The 10,417-nt window shown below is 34.0% G+C and overlaps 1 protein-coding gene across 1 annotated transcript; it reads left to right on the forward strand.

Moving 5' to 3' along the window:
- The first annotated feature begins 1,634 nt into the window (after window positions 1–1,634).
- Window positions 1,635–6,335, forward strand: LOC108917689 (aldose reductase-related protein 2-like). The gene is made up of 5 exons (XM_018724423.1): window positions 1,635–2,045; window positions 5,088–5,450; window positions 5,511–5,758; window positions 5,873–6,130; window positions 6,219–6,335. Exons 1-5 carry the CDS (start codon window positions 1,974–1,976, stop codon window positions 6,253–6,255), a joined length of 978 nt encoding a protein of 325 aa, XP_018579939.1. The 5' UTR covers window positions 1,635–1,973; the 3' UTR covers window positions 6,256–6,335.
- Window positions 6,336–10,417: the final 4,082 nt, after the last annotated feature.

The raw sequence follows: 10,417 nt of genomic DNA on the forward strand, positions 1-10,417 counted from the left end.
GTAATATATAATTAAAATGCATGTAATAATATAAATAACAAAATCAACAGGTACAGGGATATTAGAATAGACCAGCTGATTTATTGTGGTTAATTATTATGGTTAATTATTATTATTATTATATTAAATATGTCCGGCATTCTGGATTAGTTTGGAGGGTAACTCGGTATACTGAGTTACAACACTTAAGCCTCATCGAGCTCCTTGTGCATCCTCCCAGCGAGAGATCAGCTCTCGTGAGCCGTCAACCAATCTATCAAAGAGAAAAAGATGATGACATTGCTCAAGGGGAACTCGCTGATGAAATTTCTTTAGCAGCTACCTGCCAGTTCCGCTTGTATCACGGTGGCATGCACAGCCATAGGCCACTGATATCGGATGTGTAGGAATCTAGATCCCACATCCTGTATCTTCTTTCCTTTTTGATCCGTCAGTGAAGATGTTGAAGATGTTAATTACACCCTCACTGGCGGTCATTTTTGATGAGTACTGTATAGGGTCTGTCAAAAACAAACTGAGGAGGAATGGTGTCAATGTCTACCTGCAGAAGAGACATCTTCCTGACGGCCTCATTCACTAGGCGACACCTGACTTCTCCATATCCTATATTTGGTTTAACATCAACATCCTTGAAGCGAAGCATACTTGTCAGAGTTACCTCCTTTATCCTCTAAGGATGGCAGACATAGTATCACCTCCATTGCTAAAATTGACAAGCTATTCTCTGCATCTGCCTGAGCTTCTGTTTAGCTGGTGCTTTGGTTTCATCTCCCAGGTTTTACCAACGGGTCTGCGGCACGGCTCCTAGGATATGTATGTCTTATTTACTCTTCCCTCCAAGTTTAAGATTCCATGTTAGCTTTGCATCGAGTGTGACTCCAAGATACTTCATATCCGTTGCAAAGCTTAGCGTGGTGTTTGGAAGAGTCGATGACTTTATTGGCTCCAATTTCCTCTTCCTCGTAAAGAGAACCACATCCATCTCACTGGGGTTGACAGACCAGCATATGTAAGGTATTAGCTTTAGCTTTAGTTTGCAGAGTCTTCTACAATATAATTGATAGCTCTTTTTGAAGTTATTTTTTCGCATACCTAGATGTTGATGACATCGAAAGCATTTTCAAATTGTTTAAGAAATGTTTAATAAAAATGAACGTAAAAATACCTATTGATTTAAAAAAATACCTACACTTTGTTCTTGAAAGATATGCAAGCGATGTTTTCAGAGTTAAATTACGATGGCGGTATAGCTGCACAACGTATAGATTAACATGACCTCGAAATATTTTTCTTCTTATTCTTATACGTACATGAGTTTCAATAATTTCCATTGTAGTCAGTATGGAAAATAAATAATATTCCACATCTTCTTAGACCAACTGTTTATTATTGTGTGATCTCAGAGCGAAATATATATATTTTTTATTAATAATTCTGCTGTTATTATATTAATTACCTTTATAATGGCATCATTAACATTTTCCATATTTTTTTTGTAATTAATGTCGCAATTATTGTTTTAGTCCTATCATTTTTGCCTCGATTATTTTTATATTACTTTGAACCGTATGTATATTTTTTGTACTTACTTAATGAATGTTTCTTATACAAATTCACTTTGTATTCAACTTCTGTTCGCGCATGTTGGTAGTGTATTTATTGAAATAAGTAATTACAATTGCTAATTCCTAATCAAATTTTCTAATACTAAACTCGGTCCTGTATCGATACACATTTAGTTTTCCAGTTTATATTATGTATTATGGAAATCGATAGGTAGTTAAGCACAAACATTTTAGTTCCAGTGGAATTCAGACTAAGAACTTCAAAGCACATGGTGCCAGAGAAAATATATTATTCTCTTTGAATTCAATGCTGTTTGGTATAAGTTTTTTTTCTTGGTGCATGTTATTATTTTTCTATTTAGTTCTACCTATATCTACATTGCAAATAGTGCTTGCTGATTGCTAATCATGGCTGCAAAAATTTTTATGGACATGTCAGGAGGATTCAAAATGCCTGCTATAGGACTGGGCACTTGGGAGGTAAGTACCAAATTAAAATGCATCGACTACTTAAAATGGCAATTTCTATTATCTTTCCGGAAATTTGGAAAATTGCTAATGTATGTCCAATACATAAGTCTCAAAATAATAATGTGAATTATAAGACTAACACCTATTTTAAACAATTTTGTAAAGCTTTTGGAGAGTAACTTATATAACCCCATATACATAAAATTTGATATCAACCATCCAACCTGCATTTATGAATTCGCGATAAACTACAAGTACCAGCAGCGTTCAATAAATTTTTATATGAAACGTTATATAAGAAGAAGCAAATTGATGAGATCTATACAGATTTCTCCAAGTCTTTCGATAAAATACCGGGGTTATTTAAAGGGTACTACTTAAAAAACTTTGATGTTTAGGTTCATAACAAAATATTTGTTACTTCTTTAATCGTATTTAAGTAGCGGAAAATAATTTGTCTATTACAATGGCTTTTGCTGAAAGATTTATATTAACTAGTAGCGCCCCTCAAGGATCCCATTTGAGACTCTTACACTTTTTGATCTTTATCAATGATTTCAATGATTTAATATTGTATTTATTTTTTTCCAAATATTTCTCTGGTCTATCCTTCCGATGAACGCCATTGGAAATTCATTTTTGATTTAAAAAAGATATTGTTATATTACACATATGAAGAATTACTGCTATTTGCGCAAATGTGGTGTTATAAATGTGGCTGAAATATTTAGACGGAATGACACGCACTCGTTTCGTTTCTAAATTCTTTCTGTTTCTATTTCCGGTTCTTAATACTTTTCTTTCTTTTCTGAGTATAACATTTTGATCAAGTGATACTGCTATATCAATTAGACAAGTGGTATTTTCATTTTATGCTGAAATGATTTATCCGGTCTGTTATGCGCAATTGTTTTGTCAGTGCGTATAGTCGGGTCCCAATATAATTTATAATATTTGTTCTCTAATACTGTTTGTAGTGTGTGTGTATAATATCGACCCATGTCTGTATGCAGTTGATACTATACTACGCCTACTTGTACATACAGAGTGTTAATGAACTTATGTCAATTATTTTGGCCACACGTCCGTTATGTCAAAATGAGGTAAATACACGGATTTGTGTTGAGTAAAATGTAATTTTAAAATCTGACTTACCTCAACATTGCAAGGAGCCACATTTTGAGAACTGCTGATTTTCATAGATGTTCGATGTACCCACCATTTGCTTGCACGCAAGCCTCAGTGCGATGTATCCAATTCGCTAGCACGCGTTGCAACATTGTCACGTCCTATCGAATCGTATTACAGGTTTAGGCAATACGACATCGCAGTTGGTCGATGTCACGAACTTCCGTGGAATACACAACACTTTTCACATATCTCCACAAAAAGAAGTCTAAAGTGATGAAATGCGGGGGGGGGGGGACATCTAACTAGACTGCTGCGACCTATTCAGTGATCGGGAAAAGTAATGTATTTGCGCTGTAAATTGAAGCTTACTTGCATGTTCCTGAAGCAACCATACGCAAAAACCTCGACGTAGTGCAAAGCCTCAGGAGTAAACGCTTGAACACGTTGAATATGAAATGGGTATAACTGAGCTTCTCGTAATGTAAGCCACACAACAGGATACGAAATATTTACTTGTTATAGGATATTTCTGGTGCTACGATGCAGATCTTCGACGAGATCTAACATCATCTCCTCGACATGTTTGTACTCTGTGGGAATTTTCGTTTGTTTCGCCATACATTATGAGCATATCATAATATTCTCAATTGCTGAATAAATGCGTCATTTTCAGAGAAAACTTGGAAATACGGCTATTGAATGTATTCTCGAAAAACAGCACAGCAATCACTACAACAATGTATTACAACCTGACTTTCGAATACAGTCCGGTTTTATAAGAAACCTACAAACTCGTAAAAAGTAAGTACAAGGGACCCAATGGGGCCTAAGTGCTGTAGCTTTGCTGCCCTCCCCATAACTCCAGAACTCGTAAAAAGTGTCACAGAATTTTTTGTAAGTACTCGCCGCGATAAAATACATGTATTTCAGCAATTCCAAAACAGTTTTAAATAAATTTTTAATTAGCTTTTTTCTCTATGACCTTAGACTTCCGATACAAGTTTGTGACATCAGTTAACTCAGTTTTTGCTCCTTTTTCACCCCTTTAAATTTTTGACATAAGTTCATTCACCCTGTATATTCAATACTTATAGTTTCTATAAATAAATGATATTTTCTGCAGATTATGCTTTTTCGTAGGCATTTGTGGCCTGATCTTGAATTGCAAGAGTGAAATCCTCAGTGTCAGGATATTATGTACTTGTAAGATTGATTCCCGTTGACGTTATTTGACGCTATCATGGTGTCTGCCATGAAGCGGTTTGGAAGATCAATTTGTTTTCTACTGCTCTATTGAATTGAAGATGGACTGTTCTTGTCTCGATGGGTTTAGAGGTGCGCAACTTTTACCTATTTGTATGTACCTATTATGTTGTTTATTATGGAAGCAGGATTTTAAGAATTTGGTGCACAATTCTTGTTGATCTATAATTTCTCTTCCACTTATCTATCAATGTTGTTCTTTCTTTACATGATTTGCGATTTAGTTTCTAATTTTTTGTTAATTGTGTTCTAGTTAATATATTAATATTTTCTGTTTTTTTTTTTTGTTACACCAAAGGAGTATGTAGGGATTTTCACGGCGGACATGCTACTGGCTTTACAGAAGTTCTTCGAGTTAAGATTTGATTTCAGGAGGAGGCACAATCTCTTTTTAAACTACTGATCGTTTTGTTGCGGCATGATGCAATTTGTAGTTTTTCCATTTGAGGTGGGTACTTTTTCCAGGTTTTCGATTTATTCACGTTTCCATTTTTTTTTTTCTGTATGTAGTGCGTTATATTTATTATATTTACTCATTCCGAACTCCATCTTTCGATGTTATTTCTGTTGGAAGGCGTACACATTGAAATTATTATTTTCCTTCATAGTTCAACACTTTAATCCTGGTAAAGCTGCTTATGATGCCCATTTTCGTAGGCTACTGATGAAAAGGAAGTGGAAACTGCCCTCAATGCCGCTCTTGAAGCGGGTTACCGCCATATTGACACTGCGCTTATTTACAAAAACGAAGCAGTTATTGGTCGCATATTGAAAGAATGGATTTCTTCCAAAAAATTAAAGAGAGAAGACCTTTTTATAACCACCAAGCTTCCAATGGTGGCAATGGAAAAGAACAGAGTAGAGAAGTTTATGAAAATATCGTTGGATAGGTTGCAGTTGGATTATGTTGATTTGTATTTGATACATGCTCCCATCGGAACTAAGGATGGTGTAGATGGAACTCCGAGAACATTTGATACTATACAAACTGCAGAAACCGACCATATAGCCATTTGGAAGGTGAAGTGTTGTTTGACAGGCATATATTTTGTTTAATTCTGTATATTCTCTTTTTTATAGAAAATGGAAGAACAAGTTGACGCTGGCCGAACCAAGGCTATTGGATTATCTAATTTTAATATCAGGCAGATTAATAGGATATTAAAGTTTTCTAAAATCAAGCCAGCATGTCTACAGGTCGAGCTACATGTCTACTTACAGCAAAGAGAGCTGGTGGACTTCTGCCACCAAAATGGAATTGTTGTGGTGGCTTTTTCTCCTTTGGGATCTCCGGGATACAACAAGTACCTAGTTAAGCTTGATAAAAAGTAAGTATGCTGGGAGTCAAAATGGTTCTTTTAGAGACAAAAAAATATTACAGAACGCGCAAATCAAACACTGACCATTTAATAACAAGAATGAAGTTGTCTTTTTGATTTCAGACCAAAAAAGCTGCCAGGCATGCTCCACGACGAAAACATCAAGAAAATAGCTTCCAAACATAAAAAAACTAACGCCCAAGTAATGCTACGCTATCTTCTGCAGAAGAGTATCGCAGCCATACCAAAAAGCGTCACTCCATCTAGACTCAAGGAGAATATAAATGTGTTTGATTTTTCTCTGGATGGCACAGACATGAAGGCTTTGGATGATCTTGAAGTTGGGGAGGATGCTCGGGTGTTTAATTTCAGAATTCCAGCGTAGGTTTGACACGAGTTCTCTGATATTTTTTAGTTTGTTATTTAAAATTGTAACGTCTTCACATACACCAGCCTTTCTTTTTTCCAGGTTTGTGGAACATCCGGAGTTTCCTTTCACAAAATAATGTTCTGACATCTGTAGTATCTAGGCCTTATAATAGTCCCAATTGTTAACTGTGACAGATAATGGATAAAAAGAATTAAAATAAACAGTTAAAATATGAATGACCTTGCCTATTACTATATCTGTATAGTAATAACGTTGTTAATTAATGTAAGCATTCTTAATTGCGGATATAAAAAATAAAATATATTACACATTATCATAATCTATTCAACCGTACATCGTAGTAGGCCAATTACTAGCACGAACTTTAGTAGATGACATGACATTTTTACAGTATGAGTTTAGATTGTATGGTATAATAAAAAACCTCCTAATTCCCAAAGGAGTTATCAGGATTTTACTTAATTCTCGAAGAGAAAAATTGTTTTAATGATGCATAAAGTTGCTAATGGTTTTATAATCGAATTGTTTACTCTTACTATGCCTACAATAGAAATATCATTCATTCAACTACTAACTATCTTAGTAGGTTTTGCAACCTTGAGATATAATTAAAAGAAATGTAAAAGTCAACAGAATGTATTTAACTTTGAAAACAAATTGGATTAAATAAGAGGTGCAGTAAATTAATAAATAATCAAATGATTTAATTGAAAAGAAGTACATTATGAATTAATGTAAAACCAAATTGTGATACTAGAAAGGGGCTTAATCAAAAACAAACAAAATTTGGCGATGGCAAATCTAATGGAAAATCTTAAAGACATATCATTGACTATATCTTCAGGGGTCCGATGCAAGAAATGCTGATTAGTTTTTCAGTATATTACAGTAAGTACATCATCATAATAAAATATAACGTTTACTTACCCTAAGATTAATCTGAAACTAGCAAATCTTGCTTCTAGAGACATCAGAATTAATTTTAAAATCAGGTGCATCAAATTTTACTTTAGTCTCTCGAAGTTTGTACAGCGGCGATATCCTCCTGCAGGAGATACCACATGCTGTACTTCCCTGCAATTATTTTAATATCTTCAGTGAAAAGTAAGTTAGAAGGGAATATTTTGACAACAGCTGAAATTAATCATTTACTTTATTTACAAAGATCTCGTTTGGCCCGAAAACTATGTTCTAGTCCACTTCCTGGAACTAGAACGAGAATCTGCAACCACAGCAATACTGTACTTTGGAAAATCTCTATAGGACCTGTTCTTGAAAAGGGACTTGAAATTCAAGTCGGAAACCATCTGAATTTATCTTGGCAAAATCTACGATCTCTCCAGTTTGCCTTTGATTAAACTTAGAGAGTCCAATAGTTTTAATCCTTCCTGTCTTATCCTTATATTTTCTAGAAATGAAGATAAAGATATTTTACAACGTACTGGTCAATCTCATAGGTTTTATGCTTACTGATCTCCAAAACGCATCTGTATGTGTATAATTATTACCAATGGCTTTATTGTCACATTATTTGGTTGTAATGGGAGAGTGTATCAAATATGTGGATTAGTCAAAAGTACGGAAACCTCCAAATATCTCAGCGAGAAAGCATTTTTGGGATAAATGGTGAGGACAAAAGTCTCAGTATCTTTCACGACGCATCCGATGGTAATCTTGACCTTGATCTCAAGGTCAATGTTCAAGGTCATATCAAGATCAAGTCGGATTTTTAAATGGCTACCCTGTTTTTCAACCACGGGAATAGAAAGAACAGAAAATTCTGAATATGATATTGACTGTGACTTCAAGGAATCAGAGGGAGTGACGGTTTTTGAGTAGATACCTGATGGTATTCCTTTCATCTTGAGGTCAAGGTCAAAAGAACATGTCAAGGTCATATCGGTTTTTGGAGTAACCAACACCTTATTTCAACGCTAGAAATAGGATACTGTAGAATTCTACGAGCTATTATGATTTTAAACGTGACTTTAAGGTCAATGATCAAGGTCAGGTAGAGGTTAAGTGATTATTCCGGTTGTTATTTTTTATTTTCGACGATGGAATAGAAGGGACTAACAATTTTTTGGTGGTCGCAGATGAAATCCTAACCTTAAAACTGAAAGATAATACGACTATTGAAGGCGAGAGTAGGGAATAATCCGGCCACTGGTACCATCAGGTATTTAGACTGTCACTCCTTCTGATTACTTAGATAAAAATAAAAAATACGGTAAAAGTCAACATTTGACCTTGAACTGACCTGCGTAGTTCAGTTGACAATTCCCCATAGCTTTCTTCATAAAATTTGCATTCCACCTTCTTATATCCCTTACATTGGCAATTTACTAATGACAAATATGTTCTCCTTTTATATATTCTACAAGCAAATTTCATTGTCATAAACAAAAGCAGTGCCAAAGTGGCGGTGGTAAAGGCAGTAACTTGGATTCTGAGTAACTTTTAGCTTCCATATTTGTTTAAATTCAAATGTATTATATTCTTAATTGTCCGTGAAATAAAACATTGCTTTCTACCTACTATTTAAGATATTGTAGATGTAATCATTGTTGGAAAGGGCTATAGTTCGCAGAGCAGTTGTTTCATACAATATCATACTAATACCATTCCGATGCAATACCTATATCCAAGAAACACATTGCGTTCACTAAACTGTAACTTTTTTATTTTATTGAAAATATTTCAGGAATGATATCGTGTTCATAGGACGTCCTGCATTATTATGAAGACTTCTATGCTGTTTTAATTATTCTGGTGGTAGGACGTATTTCACTCAATATACCACCAAGGTTATGTATGGGACCCATACTGTTTTTTAGTGGACGATTTATATGCTCATTTTTTGTTTTTTGAGATACAAGGAATCTCTCTCCAAAAAATAGTATGAGCCCCATGTTTTAATGTCAAAATATGACCACTTTGATGTTCATCAGTCGTCACTGGAGAAAATACTGTTTATACAACCGATTTAAAATGCACGCATTAGCTTTATAGTTATATAAAATTTTTGTATACTTTAAACACTTTACTTAACTAAAACTTTTTCTTAGTCTATACTGACCCTTTGTCCATTACTAAATAACGAAAATCTCCGATGCCTTAGATTGAATATGGGTTAAAACTTTCCAGTCTGACCTACTTTAGAAGTTTATCTCTTATTAAATTCATTTTTGTTTGTCGGAAGCAAAGTCTGATTGCTCGGATGAAAGCAACTCATTTGGCAGCTTTCAGCTTGGTAGATTATCGTATGTGATAACACCAAAATAAAGTGCTTTTCTACAAACTACCAACTAGACTAAAGTTAATGGTCTGAAAATATTAGAGAACTTTATAGAAAAACAAAATAAAATTATAAAATTTGCAATTTCTCATTTATTAAGTGAAATAATTTAAACTGTCTTGTATTTTGGGTTGCATACATTTCAGATAATTGACTGAGAAATATATCTTTTGGTTAGTGGGGACAAAAATTAAATTTTTCTCATATTTAGAAATAGAGAGGAACAAATCACGCAATGGGAGTTCGGGGAATACCCGACTAATGGATTCATTACCATGAATTCACATTTTTGTATGTTTTTTAAGTATTTAATTAAATGCTTATTACTGACAGAGCTAAAGGCATTTTCTGATAAGGTACCTACTTTAAATACTTACACAATATTAAAAAATTTATATAGAGGTCAAAGTTACAGTCGTCCATGTATATACCACATTTAAGCTTTGATGATTTACTCAGTTTTATGCTGCAGTAAACTGCGTATATTAATTATTTGTTTGGGGATATTAACGGAGATTTTACGATGAAAAGGCAGTGAATTAAATGGCGTTCTCTGTTTATTTTGATATTCTGCAATACTAATAAACGCCATTAAATTACTTTAAGAGACTATAATGTTAACCGCAGAGAACGTTAAAAATGACACGAGTATCCATTTGGACCGCTTTATGTAATATTATCCTCTTTCGTTGCAAAAATTAAGCCAATAATATTCACAGTAGGTACATTGATTTATCACTAATGTTAAAAGTATATCTCTGGCACTAGCGTTAAAGACATAAAACCACTAATGTTAAATAAAAAAGACTAAACACTATAGTTAAAAGTAAATTGCATTTAAAATAAATGCAAGAAAATTATATTTTTGCCATAGAAGCATGTGCTGAAAGAATACTTACATTGATTATTACGAAATGATATTCTAGTATATGTATTTACATTCTGATTAGTATTCTGTTCTGGCAAATCGCATTCATCG

The sequence above is a fragment of the Anoplophora glabripennis genome, unplaced genomic scaffold (genome assembly GCF_000390285.2).
Source record: "Anoplophora glabripennis isolate ALB-LARVAE unplaced genomic scaffold, Agla_2.0 scaffold44, whole genome shotgun sequence".
NCBI lineage: Eukaryota > Metazoa > Arthropoda > Insecta > Coleoptera > Cerambycidae > Anoplophora > Anoplophora glabripennis.